This window comes from Lampris incognitus, chromosome 11 (assembly GCF_029633865.1).
Source record: "Lampris incognitus isolate fLamInc1 chromosome 11, fLamInc1.hap2, whole genome shotgun sequence".
Lineage (NCBI taxonomy): Eukaryota > Metazoa > Chordata > Actinopteri > Lampriformes > Lampridae > Lampris > Lampris incognitus.
This window is the reverse complement of record NC_079221.1, coordinates 25,362,553-25,381,891: the sequence shown is the minus strand read 5'-3', so window position 1 is coordinate 25,381,891 and position 19,339 is coordinate 25,362,553. Positions and strand designations below refer to the sequence as shown.

General features: G+C 40.1%; 1 protein-coding gene across 2 annotated transcripts in view; it reads right to left on the bottom strand.

The window, feature by feature from the left end:
• Positions 1-26: 26 nt before the first annotated feature.
• The window catches only part of LOC130120784 (interleukin-22 receptor subunit alpha-1-like), a 48,906-nt gene continuing 29,593 nt past the window's right edge, over positions 27-19,339 (bottom strand). For both annotated transcript variants that reach the window (XM_056289522.1, XM_056289523.1), the window contains 4 exons: positions 16,900-17,048; positions 14,691-14,847; positions 14,034-14,146; positions 27-3,797 (listed from right to left, as the gene is read on the bottom strand). In XM_056289522.1, the coding sequence (XP_056145497.1) occupies positions 3,078-3,797; positions 14,034-14,146; positions 14,691-14,847; positions 16,900-17,048 (1,139 nt within the window). In that variant the 3' untranslated portion in view covers positions 27-3,077. The remainder of the gene's footprint in view (positions 3,798-14,033; positions 14,147-14,690; positions 14,848-16,899; positions 17,049-19,339) is intronic.

Below are 19,339 nucleotides of genomic sequence, written 5' to 3'. Positions count from 1 at the left end.
CTCTTTATATTCAAGATCTACCTTTATTCATTTTGAAAAAAAAAAGAAAGTAATGACAGACTTTGCTTACTGTAATTCTTTATTTCTTGCGCATGTTGGCATTGACTTTGGGTGTATGCAAAAGCCATGATATTGAAGTGATTTTAACATAAAAATAAACACAAATATGGAGCAAGTATGGATGTTTGATTATATTGTTTGCCTTCTTTAAAATAGTTCTATACTGTAACATTCATAATGTATATCACTTATCTATGGAAATACTTATCCTGGTATTACTTATCCTGAAATAAAAAAAGACCTCCTACTGAGTATGTGGTAAAAACATTTTGACCAACAAGAGTGATGAACTGAGTAATGTCACCTTTCATAATTTTACCATATATAGACATGCTCAGATTTGTTGGTACCCTTACAGCTCATGGAAATAATGCTTCATTCCTCCTGAAAAGTGATGAAAAATCTTGAATGAAAAATCAAAAGGAAAGTCCGATTTCTATAATATATGGAATAAACAATGATGGATGTCAATTACGTTTGTCAGTTTCCAGTTATTTCAGAGAAAATTGTGCATTCTTCTTTTTTTTTTGTGGCGGGGTACCAACAAATTTGAGCACGTACATTAGTTATCTAGCAACTATTACCATTCAAAAATGATTTGATTTGAAATGTGATTATAAATGTGTGAGATGGAGAGGTTCCCCAGGTAACAGAAAACATCACAAAGCAAAAGGGTTCCTCAAACTTTTTCACACCTTGCCAGATTGCAGCCTTTGCATTAAAATAAGATTCTGGAACAGTAACGTAATATCAAAAACAACGTTTAAGAAAATGCAACGGAATACTTGGTAAATGGTAAATTGACTAACTGGCACCTAGTATTTTGTGGCACTGAAATGGCATGCATCTTAAATGGCAAAACAGCACAATCTACTGCAAGGTCCTGAATCATACAGTAATCAGTCACCATGTAAGACACAAGCCATTATTTGAACATGCCACCGAGTTCCTTAAGTTGCTTTGTTTCAACTTTCCTGAAGTAATATGATGATAATTTGCAGTGTTCAGCAGGGTTTGCTGAATGGCACAAGTTGAAAAAAAAAGACTCATGAATCCTGTAGCACTGAAATAACCATTAGGGTAAAATTCACAGCTAGGTGATCTATAACTCTCTATTTCCTTTTTTTGTAGTAGAGGAAACACTAAACATGTCCAGTGGAGGAAAGTGTCTCATATTTGGACACACTCAAGTGATAAAATTGGAAAGCATGAGTGTAATGTCATATTAACTATACACATCTGAGATGTGAACATAATGTCATAGGATGACATTGACAATACTGTTAAAGAGCACCTCCCCAGTTTGGGGCTAAAAATTCTTTCACTGTATAAAAATAAAAAACAAAAACAAAGAACAAAGAACAAACAAAAGCACAGCAGGCAAGTTTGCCAAGTGGGGAACTTTTTGTTCTTTTGCACTGAATGACTGTTGACAGCTCACAGCACCAACATCTCTTACAGAAAATTGAGGTTCATACACCTAGGCATTGGTAAAAACAATCCAAAGCCCCAAAATAAAAATGTTAAAAGCTCAAGTGTAGGGATGGGTACCATAACCGGTATTAAATGGGCACCGATGCTAAATTATTAAATTTTTAAGACCGTAGTATTGATAAGCTCAGACATTAACGGTTCTGCTCTCAGTATTGGCGAAATTAAGAAAACACATGTCCTATTTATTTAGGCTACATAAACGTTATCTTGCACCTTTTATTTCAACAACTTTTGTTTCTAATTTGCAATAAGATTAAGACATTAATGATGCATTTTCTCTATTCCCAATCCACAAGACAGATCTTGCTCTCGGAAACTGTCGTAAATGGAAGCCGAGGGGTGGGGCCAACTGTGACATGCGCACACACACAGAGCCTGCTCTTAGTGACAATGGCAGAGAGAGAACTTAACGGTCAAGTGTGGTTATACTTCGTTATAGTCGATGCTGACAATGCTCGTTGTCACAAGTGTAACAAGTCTTCTGCATGTAAGGGTGGAAATACAAACAATCTTTTGTTGCCCATCCACCTCAGGTATGTATGCTAGCAGCCTAGAGCCCACACAGAGTTAACCAAATTATACAAACGTGGGTTAGTGATTAAAAGTAACACTCTGTCCAGATATGAGAAAATAAAGCAATGTTCATTCTGTTCTACATTTGTTTTGATTTTTTCCGCTTAAAAAAAAAACAAAAAACAAAAAGAACCGATAAGAGTACTGTTAACGTACCGGATCGATAAGCAGTATCGGTAAGAGTAGTAGTACTGTTAAAATCTTAATGATACCCATCCCTACTCAAGTTAACTCTGAGATGGCAAGGAGTAATGTAATTATTATATTCTGGTCTCATTTACACTCACTGGGCATCTGGGTGGCGTGGCGGTCTATTCTGTTGCCTACCAACATGGGGATTGCCAGTTTGAATCCCCGTGTTACCTCCAGCTTGGTCAGGCGTCCCTACAGACACAATTGACCGTGTCTGCAGGTGGGAAGCCGAATGTGGGTATGTGTCCTGGTCGCTGCACTAGCGCCTCCTCTGGTCAGTCAGGACATCTGTTCAGGGGGGCAGGAGAACTGGGGGGAATAGCGTGATCCTCCCACGCGCTAAGTCCCCCTAGCGAAACTCCGCACTGTCAGGTTAAAAGCAGCGGCTGGTGACTCCACATGTATCGGAGGAGGCATGTGGCAGTCTACAGCCCTTTCCGGATCATCATAGGGTGTGGAGCAGCGACCAGGATGGCTCAGAAGAGTGGGGTAATTGGACACGTACAACTGAGGGAGAAAAGGGGGGGGGTATTAAAAAAAAACTGCACCCCCTGGTTGTTGGGAGTGAAAAATAACTCTGTCTCTTGAAAATGAAATCAGGTTAGATCTCCTGGCACCACAGATCTACATTACAACACTGGTTAACAAAACAAACAACACGTTAATTAAAAAGACACATTAAGGAGACATCTAGCAGTAAAATCTCCATGGGTGCAACTAAAAGTCTGTGGCAGATTTGTACAACATTATGATACTGTTCAACTAAGTTTGGCCCTAAAGCCCACATAAACTGAACACTCTTCTTCTTCTTCCTCCTCCTCCTCCACCTCTTTCGCTGTTATGGTTTCAGTAGTTTGGGATAGTAGAAGAGTGGCCATGTAAGGGGACTCCTCTGTGTCTGAGGAAGATGTTGGCTCCTCCTCCTGTGTGTCCACACCTGATTTCTCCTCACTGAACTCCTCGTTTCCACCAAAAGTTAGTGAGAGGAGATTCACATCCTGGCCGCTCCAATCTTCTTCTGCCTCCTCCTCTTCATCTGTTGGCCCAATTATCCCTACAGCTAACGTTTTTAAAGTGCCCAATTCTGAGGCTTGGATGACTCCTGAGATGGCAGTGCTGGGTTGTGGTGCTAATATTGAGAGGGGGCTGAGGTTGGGAGACGTCTGGTTTGGGTCAAAGGTAAACAGGTCTGTTTGGAGGGCTACAGCAGGAGGGTTGGGGCAGGACGATGATGATGATGATGAGGATGAGCAGTATGATGCAGGGAGGGGGTTAGCAGCTGCCCAAGGTTCATATCCCCCTCTTTCATCCCATACGGTGCTTTCCATGTCTGCTTCTCCTTCACTACCGTGCTCCAATATGTTGATATTCCCTTTTCTACCTACGGAGGGCAGTGTTGGCTCACTATATCTGGCCAAAGTTAGGGGTTCGTCACACGGTATAACAAGCTGCGTCTCCAGCCTGTGTTGGATCGATGCCTGCAAGAGAGACAAAGTTTTTTTTTCTTAATTGGAGCGCTCTTTTCTTGTACTAAATACCTTAAGACAAATAAACAGCACAGGGGCAAGGTTACAAAAGAAACAAAGAACAGTCACTAAAAAAACCGAGAGTAGCTATGAGGTTAGAGTAGGTATATACACCATGGTTGGGGGGGTGGGCGTCAAAAGGGAAGAATGGTCTTTTTTTTTGTGGCAGTTACCATGCCAACCATCAATAACGATTGCTTTTCAGGTGTGTTGCTTAAAGCAGTCTTTGAGCATCCAAACAGTGCCAGTTCAAAGAAAAATACTTTTTAATTACAGTCTGTGGTGATGCAACCCGGTACACTACCTTTTATCTGTACTCTTGCAGTACTTGTGTAATTTCTTGAAAACTGCTGTGACCCAAGTTACGTATATACCTATATATGTCTGGCAGCTCTTTTTTCCCCTTTTTTCCTTTTTGTTGCTTTTATTTTTTATCTGTTATTTTTTGTTTTATCTTGTTTGTGTGTGTGTCTTGAATATAAAACTGAAAATAAAATATATCAAAAAAAAAGGGGGGAGAAGGGGATTTACAGCAGTCAGGATACATTAGGGGAGCCTATATTTGTTTGGGTCAGCCCTTCCATGTGAAAATCAAATTTCCCGCGGTCTAATTCTTTACAAATTTAGCACCGATTTTCAAGCTGCTTTGCATATAAACTCATATGCTCAATACCTTGCCACATACCAAAAACGGGAAGGATTCATTCAGCCGTTTTCTTACAATGAGATGCTTCAAATCACTGTCACAGGATTACGACTTTTTCATCGGCCACCATTATCTCACATTCAACGACACATATCCCTATGATAACACATCAATCTGTCCTACTAAGGTTGAGGATGTGCTGTTCGGTAGCCACATTTATGTAGCTGGTACTGAATTAAAATAAAACTTTAGTGTTTTAAAATTCTGAAAATGACTGACCCATTCATTTTCAATGGACAAGTTTTAAGCCAAACTGTTGGAAAATTCTATTAGAATTGGCATTTGACATCACAACTGAATTCTAAATTCTACCGAACAGCATACTGTCTCTTCATGGCGCCAATTGTTTGATAGCTGCCAAAGCACGAATGCAAGCAGCCAAAATAGCAATGCAAGACAGCCAGCCGATAAAGTAGCCTGTAATTGTTAATGCCATGTAAGTTACTCAATATCTCTCTATCAGACTCATATTATCAAAGCTGGCATGGACTGTTCAGCTGCGTTAGCCAGAGCTATCATGCACGAGCTATCAGCTATCATCATCTCAGTCAGCATAAAAGCTTGGCTAATGTTAGCCAGCTTGCGATCTAACTAGCCACCAAATTAGCTCATTGATAACTATCCATCTTAACAAACATAACAGAGGGCATGAACATAGTAGCAACTGTTGTTGCCAGCAAATAAACCAACAGACAAACACATGGAAGCAAAATGAGCTTCGTTAACCTGGAAGTTGACAGCATATTGAAGGAGTATTATCTTGTAATAAATTAATTTATCAAGACTGAGGAATTTGGAAAATGGATAGCCTTCCAGATGGAGAAAGCAAGGTATGGTGCTGATTTTCAGGAGACTAGCTTAGGATTTGATCATAGATTACTTATATCTAAGGATGTGATGATTATATATGAGTCATCCCGACGAGGCTGTGTGGAATGGTTCGTGGCATGTGGTGTATGTTGTGTTTAGCGAGAAAGTCTAGCTTTGGCTGGGAACAGACACACACACACACACACACACACACTGGTGTGTAAATTTTCCAAGTAAATGTGTTAATTGCCACTAATCTTCAGTTTTCAAGTGGATGTGTAGTTGTAATTATGATGATTGCATATAGTAACTGACACCTCCTGGTCAAAAAACAAACAAATAAACAAGGAAATTAATGACAAAAAACTACATTATCAGATGTTTGATTTGGTTTAAAGCCACAAAATTCTGGAAATTCAAATAAGCAGTTTCAAAGCAAACATCAGTCTCTCTATACTATCAGATATTTCCAGTACTCTGTTTTTTTTTTATATCTGACTGTGTTGTACGTGTTGTAGCCACATGTTGGCATACTGTACTTCAAAGAAAATGTAGGCCTACTCATCATTGGGCATATACGTAGATTGCTTCAAACCTTCTCTTAAAGAGACAAGTCACCTATGACTGCTGCAAGATGGAAGAGGCTCCAGAATGGGTTTTAATGTAGGCTTTATAATTCATTAAAGTTAGAGTGTGGGACTTTTACATATAAATGAATCTCTGTTACATTCCTTACAGCTCTTGCCAAACGAGTTCATGCAATGCTGATTAAGCCTATCACTGCCAAGTAAATCTCCCTGTATTTCACAGTATACCAGATTTTTTAAATCTGATGTCTAGGGCAACTTTCCCAGGTTGGAGCACCGGCAGCGATGCATTTTATGTCAACCAGCAAACTCTACCTCTGATTGGTCAAGGTTAGGGTTAGGGTGGGGCTAGGGTTAGGGTTGGCCAATCAGAGGCATGCAAACGCTTTTGTCATATGGAAGTTGGATCTAAAGTTGTTTGGAAAAACAATAGATGCGACTGCTTTGGCAGAGCTGAAGTAGCGACGGACTTGTTTCTGATGCTCCAGAGGAAAAAAAAACAGCATTCAGAGGAAGGATTAATTTAAAAAAAGAAAGTGATGCACAGCGAGGACAAACACATAACCATTGGTGTAGCCTTTCCCCGTTGGAATGCGCTACAAGAAGAGAAGGGACTAAGGGAAGACACGGATGTCACATTACTGCTCTTGAGACAGGTTGACATTTGTAAAATATTTGGAGTAGCTATTACCTTTAAACTACCTAAAAAATAGATTATTGTCTTGGAACTGTGGAAATTTCTTTGTATTTTTATAACTATAATCTAAGCACATCAACAGTGTTTGTGCAAGTACTCTCACTGCCAGAAGGGGGAAACAAAATTTCTGCACTGTAGATTTAAGGGCTACCCAATATTATCTTTCCCCATCCTTCCCATTGCTCTCTACTACAGCGTTCCCCTACTATCCCAATAAAGCAGAAATGTAAAGTATCTAATAAGAATTCACTCAAGGAATAACTATCAGGGTGGCTTGAGCACCTATATGGTTGAAGATATTAGTTATATGTGTATACATAGTCCAATGCAATCACAGCACAAACAGAAGCCTACCAGTAGACAATGCTGCTTGAAAGTTTGTGAACCGTTTAGAATTTTCTATATTTCTGCATAAATATGACCTAAACATCATCAGATTTTCACACGGCCTAAAAGTAGATAACGAGAACCCAGTTAAACAAATGAGACAAAAATATTATACTTGGTCATTCACTTGTTGAGGAAAATGATCAGATATTACTGTGAGTGGCAAAAGTATGTCAACCTTTGCTTTCAGTACCTGGTGTGACCCCCCCCCCCTTTGTGCAGCAATACCCGCAACTAAACATTTCTGGTAACTGTTGATCAGTCCTGCACATCGGCTTGGAGGAATTTTAGCCCATTCCTCCATACAGAACAGCTTCAACACTGGGATGTTGGTGGGTTTCCTCACATGAACTGCTTGCTTCAGGTCCTTCCACAACATTTCTATTGGATTAAGGTCAGGACTTTGACTTGGCCATTCCAAAACATTAACTATATTCTTCTTTAACCATTCTTTGGTAGAATGACTTGTGTGCTTAGGGTTGTTGTCTTGCCGCATGACCCACGTTGTGTTGAGATTCAGTTCACGGACAGATGTCCTGACATTTTCCTTAAGAATTCGCTGGTGTAATTCAGAATTCATTGTTGCATCAATGATGGCAAGCTGTCCTGGCCCAGATGCAGCAAAACAAGTCCAAAACATGATACTACCATCACCATGTTTCACAGATGGGATAAGGTTCTTGTGCTGGAATGCAGTGTTTTCCTTTCTCCAAATGTAATGCTTCTCATTCAAACCAAAAAGTTCTATTTTGGTCTCATCCATCCACAAAATTTTTTTCCAATAGCCTTCTGGCTTGTCTATGTGATCTTTAGCAAACTGCAGATGGGCAGCAATGTTCTTTTTGGAGAGCAGTGGCTTTCTCCTTGCAACTCTGCCATGCACACCATTGTTGTTCAGTGTTCTCCTGATGGTGGACTCATGAACATTAACATTAGCCAATGTGAGAGAGGCCTTTAGTTGCTTAGAAGTTACCCTAGGTTCCTTTGTGACCTGGCTGACTATTACACGCCTTGCTCTTGGAGTGATCTTTGATGGGCGCGACCACTCCTGGGGAGGGTAACAATGGTCTTGAATTTCCTCCATTTGTACACAATCTGCCTGACTGTGGATTGGTGGAAGTCCAAACTCTTTAGAGATGGTTTTGTAACCTTTCCCAGCCTGATGAGCATCAACAATGCTTTTTCAGAGGTCCTCAGAAATCTCCTTTGTGCTTGCCATGATACACTTCCACAAACATGTGTTGTAAAGATCAGACTTTGATAGATCCCTGTTCTTTAAATAAAACAGGGCACCTATTCACACCTGATTTGTTATCCCATTGATTGAAAACACCTGACTCTAATTTCACCTTCAAATTATCTGCTAACCCTAAAGGTTCACATACTTTTGCCACTCACAGATATGTAATATTGGATCCTTTTACTCAATAAATAAATGACCAAGTATAACATTTTTGTCTCATTTGTTTAATTGGGTTCTCTTTATCTACTTTTAAGGAGTTGTGTGAAAATCTGATATTTTAGGTCATATTTATGCAGAAATATTGAAAATTCTAAAGGGTTCACAAACTTTCCAGCACCACTGTACCTGTTAGTCTAGTTCTGAGATTAATAGAAAAACATACAAAAGTACTTGCTACACACTTCACTAACATGGGTGAGAGCACCTACTCTAAGACAATGAATTGTCTTTTTGAGAGAAGGTTTATAGCAATCTCTGCCCAGTGATGAATTATAAAGCCTACATTAAAACCCACTCCAGGGTGAGTTCCATCTTGCAGCAGTCGTAGGTGACTTTCTATCATGCTGAAGACTGACTTGTCTCCTTGAAAGGTTTGAAGCAATCTGTGCTCAGTGATGAGTAGGCCTGCACGTTGTTTGAAATACAGTATGCAAACATGTAGTTACAGCCCTTTATAATAGCCAGATATAAAAAACAGTACTGAAACTACCTGATGGTATAGAGACGTACGTTTGCTTTGAAACCACATTTGAATTTCCTGACTTTTGTGGCTTTAAACCAAATCAAAAATATCACTTAAAACTGTTTTTTTGTCATTAATAATACACATATCTGTCATCTTTCACTGTAGAAAATGGATATGCGTCATCTTCTGCCGTAAAAGGAGATGAATATTCATAATACGGAAAAATTAGTTAAAAACTAAAATCGAATTTTTCATTTTGTATGTTCTTGTGAAATGGTTGATCGAGAAAAATTGTTAATGCCAGGTTAACAAATGAGAAAGTATTAATTACTGGCTTTGGAGAAAGTGTATTGCTTTTCTTTTGAGAGGAGCTGCTAATGATCTCAGTAGACAACTAATGAGTTAGCTGAGCTAGGCTCAAATCATCGTTCAACATACCTTCAAACTGCATACACCGACATAAAAAAGGTATTCACCAGTTTGTTTGACTCAATGCTAGGACACATAATAAAAACCCCAGAAACTGAACAATACCCCTGAGACTGTGACTTTTCTTTAGAGAAAATAAGCCCCCCCCCTCTTTTGTTGTCAGCTTATTGAACTTCTGATGCAATTTTATCTCGTTCCCGAGAGAAACTGTTCAGGAACCAAAAAAAAAAATATTTGATTTTGCATTCTCAAGCTACCATAGGGATTGATGGTTTGCATAATAATGACTGACACAACAGTTCACCAATTACAGTTTAAAAGCTGTCCCTACTTAATCTGCATTTGATATCTGACATCCACTATAAGGGGTTAGTAGGCACACACCAGTTTTTGTGAGGTGATGACAAAGGCAGCATAAACTTATCTATGAAGAATGCCTGGTTCAGTTTTATCTTAATATTCCAAAAAAATTACGTGTTTGAAAAAATAACATACTGGAGAAGGAAGGCCTTGGGCTGAGCACATCAGACAACAGAGAGAAGCATGCAACTGTTTTTCCTCTTTTGAGACCAATACGCTGCAGTCGTCAACAACTTGCACAGTGTATGCTTTTTTCCAGAACGATCAATACCCTAATGTTAAAATCTCTCTACACCTGACTAATTCAAACAGATGTATCTTTATTCAAATGATTCTGAAACGCCTGACAGGAAATAAAACCGCACTAATCACATTATGGTGGATTGCTGGTCAAAATAACCAGTCAAAACCTTAGCCATGAACTATTCCTGCCCAGAGGGAAACCCTTTCACCAGTTATCAGCTGCAGAGGCTAATTGGCATCAAGAGTAGACAAGAAACAATGCTCTGTTTTGCTAGAAAATGTCATTACAACTCCTCCATGCATAAGAGAATATAAAATATGAGGTTGACTATAAATGTCACCCACACATTTAACAGTTTTTTGGTAAACTTAGTGATAATGTAAGGTAAATCCCTTAAGTGATGTGAAATTTCCAAAGCAATCGGTGACAACAGACCTCAATTTGGAAAATGGCAAGTCTGAGATTAACTGCCACATACTTGTAGAAATAAACTATTCAATAAATAGGCTACCTTTGCAGCTCAACTAGCTGAATGAGATTAATGCCACTTATGCAAAGATACCCAATCTGTACTCAAAGCCATTCAATGTAATGCAAGAGGAGGACTCAACGTTGTTTAGCAACCCAGCTCCTCAATAGTATGCAAAGGCACACAAACACTGAGAGACCAATAAGGTGGTAATGAGATGGGGATTTTTTTTATAGAGCTGTAGCATGGAGTCAAGCTGAGGCCACAATTACAAAAAACAAAAAGAAAACAAAAATTAAATATTGTAAAAAAACAACAACTGCAATTTGCAAAAGAAACCCAAGCATTGTAAATCAAAGTGAAGTATTGCAAACAAACCAATATAGTAGAAATAGTTCGTTTGCTAGTGGGAAGTAGTTTTGCTGCATTTGTAATACTTTCTTTGCAATTTTTTGGGCAATGCTTATTTGTCTTTGAATTTCATACATGCCGTGATATTATGGAAGATATGAGGCTGCAGCTGCTCTATGGTATATTTTTACTTGCACTATACATAAACCACAAACAATCACTCTTTCTGAGGCGTCTATGTGGGCATCAATTTTATCTGCGCAAAACATGTTCCATCTGCAGTTCTCTCTTGTTCTTTGTTGTACAAGTTTGCTGGAAGCTGTACATTGACAAATAGACACATATGCAGACATACACGTGAAAGTAAACCAAAAGAGGAACATTGTGGCCTATTTTTTTTTATGTGAAAAACAGATGTCACTTAGAACTAGGCACTGCATGCTCAGTGTATTAACTGATGAAGGACTGTTTCGTAACATTAGAGGTAATTTCTATCTGGCTTATATGGTTTGATAATGACAATGGCCAAAACAGAAATAAAGATTAACTTTAAATTTTCACAGGGATATTAAACAGAAAAAATACTTTATAACTAATACACACACATTCACACATTTAGACATTCACTCCCTTGCCAAAACTATGAGTAACAACTGGAAATACACTGCTCATCAGCAAATTGATATATGCCTACAAACATACACTATATGGCCAAACTTAGATGGACAACCCTGGTCATGAGTGGATTTGGCTATTTCAGCCACATCCATCGCTGGTAGATGCATAAAATCAAGCACACAGCCATGCGGTCTCTACAGGCAAACATTAGCAGAAGAATTGGTCGTACTGAAGAGCTCAGTGACTTTCAACATGGCCAGAGTTATAGGATGCCACCTTTCCAACAAGAGGATCCATCACACTTCTGCCCTGCTAGATCTGCTCCAGTCTGTTATTGTGAAGTGGAAACATCTCAGAGAATCAACAGCTCAGCCGTGAAGTGTTAGGCCACACAATACTACAGAATGGGACCACCGAGTGCTGAAGAGTAAAAATTGTCTATCCTCGTTTGCAACACTAACTGGAGTTCCAAATTGCTCCTGGAAGCAATGTCAGCACAACAGCTGTTCTTCAGGAGCTTCATGAAATGAGTTTCCATAGCCGAGCAGCCACACACACACAAACCTAAGATCACCATGTGCAATGCCAAGCGTCGGCTGGAGTGGTATAAAGTGCATAGTGCCAACTGTAAAGTTTGGTAGAGGATGAATAATAGTCTGGGGCTGTTTTTCATGGTTTGGGCTTCGCTCCTTAGTTAGTTCCAGTGAAGGGAAATCTCAATGCCAAAGCATACAATGATATTCTAGAGAATTATATACTTCCAACTTTGTGGCAACAGTTTGGGGAAGTCCATTTCCTGTTTCAGCATGACAATACTCCTGCGCACAAATCAAGGTCCATGGTTTGCCGAGTTTGGTGTGGAAGAACTTGACAGGCCTGCATAGAGCCCTGACCTCAACCACATCCAACACCTTTGGGATGAACTTGAACACCGACTGTGAGCCAGGCGTTCTCCACAAGATCAATGCCCGACCTCACTAAAGCTCTTGTGGCTGAATGGGAGTGAATTCTCACAGCCATGTTCCAAAATATAGTGGAAAACCTTCCCAGAAGGCTGTTATAGCAGTAAAGGAGGGACATACTCCATATCAATGCCGATGGTTTTGGAATGACATGTTCAACAAGCACATATTGGTATGACATTCCGGTGTCCACATACTTTTGGCCATGTAGTGTACTTGTTTTTATGTAAAGCCATTTTGTACATTGTCATATTCAAAATGTGCTACAGTGCCTTCAGAAAGTATTCATCACCCTTGAACTGTTTCAAAATTTATTTCCGCTACTCCTTCAAATTTTGACACACTGGAATAATGTTTTTCCTTTTGCTAACACATAAATTCAACACATTTATGAGACAATGAATTTTGAGTTTTTCAGAAATGTAAGATTTAGATTTCTACTTTACAAAAGCACCCCACTGTCCTGGTATTTCTGAATAAGCTTTGCAGTTAAGATTCAGAAATTTTTGCTCAGTCTTCCATACTAACTTATTCCAACTTGGCCAAATTAGATGGAGAGCATTGGTGTGGGGCAATTGTTGACAATGTTGCTCAGTTTGGTAGGATGGCCTAATTTTGGTCATGTATGAATTGTGGCATATTTTCTCCATTTAGTCATAGCAGAATTTATGGTTCGCTGAGTAAAATTCAATTCAAAGCGCTGACACTGGTTTTTTTTTGGGGGGGGGGGTTTCCCCCTCCTTTTTCTCCCCAATTGTATCCGGCCAATTACCCCACTCTTCCGAGCCGTCCTGGTCACTGCACCACCCCTTCTGCCGATTTGGAGGGCTGCAGACTACCACATGCCTCCTCCAATACATGTGGAGGCCCAGCTGCTTTTTTTCACCTGACAGTGAGGAATTTCGCTAGTGGGATGTAGCATGTGGGAGGATCATGCTATTCCCCCGTCACCCCCGAACAGGCACCCCGACCAACCAGAGGAGGCGCTAGTGCAGCGACCAGGACACATACCCACACATACCCACAAGGCCAATTGTGTCTGTAGGGATTCCTGACCAAGCTGGAGGTAACACAAGGACTCGAACCAGCAATCCCCGTGTTGGTAGGCAACAGAATAGATCATGACGCTACCCGGACGCCAGACAATCTTTTTAAAACCCACTCCAGCGTTTTGCCTCCTAAAAATTTCATCTCTAAGTTCCACAGGCATATCCTTGGTCTTCATGACCGCAGGACAAATCTAATCTGCTGTTTCAGTGGTGAAACCACTCTATGTCTATGCTATTTACTATGCAATTAAGCATAGGTGAATTTGAAATTAACATATGTGAAATTTGTTGACATATCAGTGTAATTACTCTAGGACTATACCTGACTCAATTTCAGTTGATTAATATAAGGGGGAATAATTAATTTTTTATGTAATTCTTTTTGACAGAGAATTACCTCAATAGAAGTAGAATGTATTTTTAAACACAGTAAAGCAAGACATAATAATCAGTAGGGGTGTGAATATCTTCTGAGGCAACTATAGATTTTGATTAAAGTTTGATTCTACATCAAGTACTACTACTATTAATTCTGATTCTTATCCAAATTCTAAGGCTATTACTACTGCTGCTGGTTTTATCACGACATACCAGAAGTGGTGGCAGTGGTGTCTTAAGACCGATGAAACCAGTCCAGAACAGTAAAGGTAGGGTGAGAAGTCCAAGAAGTAGTATCAAACACATCATCAATGATATTGCTGTGTCTGTGGAGAGATGGGACATAACACATGACAGACACTTGTGAAACACCTGAACACACACACAGACAAAAACTGATTTGCAAGCAGGCAGATAAAAATGCCAATAAATACACACACACTGTAGCGGACCTTTGCTGTGACTATTTGAACTGGCCATCCAGGTTTTACAGGCAAGTTAAATAAATGTTAGCAATTGGGGTGCTCGAGTGGCACAGCGGGCTAATATGCTTCTGTCCTAACGCAGAGGTTAAAGTTTAGCTTGGTACGGCAGTCTCCTGGGTGGGGTGCCTGTACAGCTGTGGCTGGATCTGGAAATGGCGTGAGTCTCAGCATGGGTTACATTCCCCTAGAAAAAAACCTGCACCTGGCAGGTGTCAAAAAGCGCTCAGCTGACCCCATGCATATCAGAAGACACACTTAAAAATCTACAACCTCTCCAACTGCTTTAAAGATGGGGCAGTGGTGGGGCCATAGTAGAACAAGGAATTGGAAACGTTAAAGAAAGCCAAAAATTATTTGTAAACCTGGATTACACATACACACACACCTGAGATGATGCCGTTGGTAAAAGCACACCGAGGTTGACTGTAGTTCGAATCCCTGCCCACCACACTGTCGGCGATGCGGACAGAGACACAGTACTGCCTGCCAGGGGCTAGGTCCTTCACAATCTTTTCTTTAAGGGAATTGGTCGTTATCAAGAACTGCACACAGGCCAACACGAACAGCCGGTAGGTCAGAGACATGGCGGAAAAAGAATGTAGCATTAAATAACAAAAAACACTGGTCAAATGATGCTTCTATATGCTCTTGATCCATTTCACTGTAGCACAAGATTTTCTGAAAAACAGGTTCTGATGTAACTGCTGTGAAGGATTCAGCATTAGGAATTTTGTCTTCTTGTTTGAATGTATTTAACACAATCATATAATTTTGGTTGATGATTAATTGTCACACAAATAACTGTGATTAATGGTGTGTCTTGTTCGTTGATTTTATGCAACCGCTATAGTATAAGCCACTTAATGCCTTTGCAGACAAGATCCTTTTTCGATTGTGATTTTTTTAAATCTATCATGGTGGTCTAACAACTCTCAAAAATCTTTGAGAGCTTTTGACAAATGTGAGAAAATGCAGAAAATCAAAAGTGCTTCAAAAACTTTTATAACTGATATCTTTTTCAGAGTTGGTGTGTAAACTTAAAAGAAGAAAATGTGAGGTTGTATTAATTTGTAATGTGCCAAATTTTTGGACGAAAAATGTAGACTTAGTTTGCCAAAGTCTGAATTATAGTGTAATAGTACACATAACCCTTATGAAGAAGAAAAGTATTTATTGACATTGAACACTGTAACATGTAGATAAATGACATTTCTCTTTGCCTTTTAGGCTTTCCAAACGAAAATTGTATAGTGTAAATATGACAAAAATATCTTGCAGAATCTTTGGGAGACTGCTATTGCTCTGCATCTTGCTTGTGAGTCATTGTTGGGATGTGAACATGATCTTAGAAAAGCTCAACGGAAATAACAAAATCCAACAAAATGTCTACAATATCAATAAAAAGGGTTTGCACTCGCTTGAGGCCCTCACCCCCCACCCCAAGTCCTTTTGTCCATAGAGTCTGTGTGACAAGTAAACAACAGAAATGCGTTTGCCGAGTAAATAATGATGCAGCAAATATTACATGACAGATCAGCTGTTTGGACCAATTGATTGCACAACAAATCTAAATTGGGTTTAATCAGACTGAAATTAAGCAGCAAATGACTGTCTGTGAAATTATTTCCAGTATTTTTTTCACTAGAGTTGTCCATCTCACTGGGAGACTCTCCGCTATAAATAGAGACCCACTGGTTTACACCTCAGAGCAGAATTTCCTTCAAATGACTGTGAAATCTTATTATGTAAAACAGCTCAAATAATCACAAACAGGCAATTATGTAATGACTGTGACAGGCCTAACTCCAACTAGTACATTTTAACTGGCCCAATAGGGTTGAATGAAAGCTGCTACCTTTCCCATGAAAAGAAATTAATTAATTACTATAAAGTGTACAATATTGGGAGTTTATAATGCACAGTAGAAAAAAAACCTGTAAATAACAGAATTCATTTTAAAATTGTGAATTTTAACAAGTTGGTAAAATTCCAAGTTATTAAATGGCTCTTGTTAAATCAAATGTTTTTATTGGTGAGACCTCATAAAATACCTCATGGTGAATCTCAAGTTATTGTCCTGCCAATCAGGGGCCGCTAAAGAGAATTCACATCAATTTTTACTTCATTTTCCAAATAAATAATTGGCAAAATAATGATACAGTAAACGTTTGCAAAGGCTGTTTGTAAAATATCTGTCCAAGTTGACCTTCCACAAATACCATAAATACTAACGTTTCCATGCACAAGGAGCCTGTTGATTAGTTCTTTGTTAGTACTATATCAGAATACTGTGAATGGATTTTTTTGTCTTCATCTTTGGTCAAGATAAACTGTGGCTCACATTATCTGACAAGAAGGATCTATAAAAACCTGCACAATAAATAGTTTCATTCATAGGTCCAAGCTGAATAAAAATATACCTTCATATTTAATATTATTGAAAGTCTGCCCAAACATATATGTTTGACAGATGGAAACTAGTTAAGTTATATAGTTAGCAAAGTAAGGCTGCAACAAAGGGGGAAACAAAATTGAACAAACAAAAAAACAACAACCCATCATTTTGCATACAAGCTGTGGTTCATCTACACTACCTCGGTTCCATGTGCACTGATGCTCTTGATCTTGAGTTCATACTGGAGGGAGTCATAGCTCTTCCGCATGTGCTCCATGGGAGGCTGAAGGCCCACACACAAAAATTTGCCACAGGGGTGCACAGAGAGCAGGGGCAGGTCCAGGATGGCTGGAGGATACAGGGAAAACAGAGCCACTTGTTCAGCAAAATGGGTCAAGACAAGCTGAGTTTATTGGGGAAAAAAAAAAGAGGATTATTATAGATTTCCTACTCTAGAGAGGGGGGGGAAGGCACATGTACGCGTGTGCATGCGCGCAAACACACAAACTCAAAGTAAAAAAAACAAAAAACAACATGAGACACAGAAAAAGTCTTACCACACACTCAAGGCAGCAAGGTAGAGCATCCATGTGTATGCCAGCAGACACGTGTTAAGTTAAGATAGCCTGGTAATAACTAGGCAGTCCAAAGGAGATGTACTGCAAGTAAATTACGAACTGCAGGGAGGTAAACAAAGAGGAAGGATTGACCCGATGAGGTGGGATTATTGGCTGTGCTGCACACAGAGGTGTCTAGTCTGGACTAATAGGCTAATATTTTCAGGCCTGTTGAATCTGGACTAAAGCACATAATATTAACTTAGAGTTCCATTATTGCAAGCTTAGCTATTGCTGTGGCTGACAGAGGTAACAGCGCCACAGTTCGAACACATCCTGAATACATTCATCACAAATGTTTTGCTGTTGCCTTTAGTTACATGAAGTTGCAAACTGTGGTGGCATGTTAACAAAGTTAGAAGGATCAGCTGAGTGACGAGAAAGGCTGACATTGATGACAACAGAAATTTTCTCTGAGAGAGGAATGATTTTTTTTGTTGAGAAGAACGAGTCGTTCTTTGGAAAACAACATCAGACACAAAGAATATTTTCAAGCAAGGTAATGTGCCGTGTATTTTTTATATGCAATAAAGATCACCTAAACCCCATACCACTTTTGAGTTTGTGTCCATCTAAATGTGAAAAGCCATCTATAAGTGCTGCATTGATCTTGTTCAATAGCCCACTGTAATCAAACAGACCCATCATTAATTTCATTAGTTTAATTAATTTCATGTATATATCTTGCTATGCTTATATCACTTGGTCCAATGATCGGCCCAGTACATACTGATGGTTTTTCCCCTAACATGGTAGCAAGTCACTTTATTTTGTCATTGTATTCTTACAACGAATTTGTTCTCTGCATTTAACCATCCAATTATATAGAAACCTGCAGCACCCGGGGACCAACTCCAGTTCTTCTTTCCATTGCCTTGGTTGGGGGCATAGACAGGAGTATTAACCCTAACATATGCATGTCTTTTCGATGGTGGGAGGAAACCAGACCACCGGGAGGAAACCCATGCAGACACGGGAAAAACATGCAAATTCCACAGAGAGAGGACCTGGAATGGCCTGGGGTTCAAACCCAGGACCTTCTTGCTGTGAGGAAAGTGTTTTTTTTCCTCCTTTTTTTGGACCCCCCCCCCCCCCAACTGGATCCGGCCAATTGCCCCACTCTTCCGAGCCATCCCGGTCGCTGTTCCACTCCTTCTGCCAATCCGGGAAGGGCTGCAGACTACCACATGCCTCCTCCAATACACACGGAGTCGCCAGCCACTTCTTTTCACCTGACAGTGAGGCGTTTCGCCAGGGGGGCGTAGCGCATGGGAGGATCACGCTATTCCCCCCAGTTCCCCCTCCTCCCCAAACAGGCGCCCCAACCGACCAGAGGAGTCGTTCGTGCAATGACCAGGACACATACTCACATCGGGCTTCCCACCCACAGACATGGCCAGTTGTATCTGTAGGGATGCCTGACCAAGCCAGAGGTAACATGGGGATTCAAACCGCCGATCCCCGTGTTGGTAGGCAATGGAATAGACCGACACGCTACCCGGATGCCAGACAAAAGTGTTAACCACTGGGCCACCATGCTGCCGCAAAAACAGCACCATGCTGGCAAAGCTGCACTGGATAGATAAACTGGATTGGCAGCCCGAAATAGTAGGCAAGTCTCACAGTAAACGTGATGATAAATGTTGTTGTCGAAAGAGGCTTTCCCAAACAGAACACAGACAAGACTCATCCAATTCTTCTTTGGAGAATATGGGCATCCATCCCACTGACTCTCACATACTAAGCGAGCACTATACCACTTGAGCTAATTCCCCTTGCACTAAGGTACGTTAGACATTCTTCATTTGCAAAGCCTTGTCAGGAAAGGCAGCAAACTCACAAAAGAGGTATAGGGTTTAGTTGCTCTTTGATTACAGTTATTTGAGACTCATTCATTCATCATCAGCCGCTTCTTCGGGGTCAGGTCACGGTGGCAGAAAGCTAAGTAGGGCACTCCAGATGTCCCTCCCCCCAACAACACCATCCAGCTCCTCCTGGGGGATCCCAAGGCGTTCCCAGGCC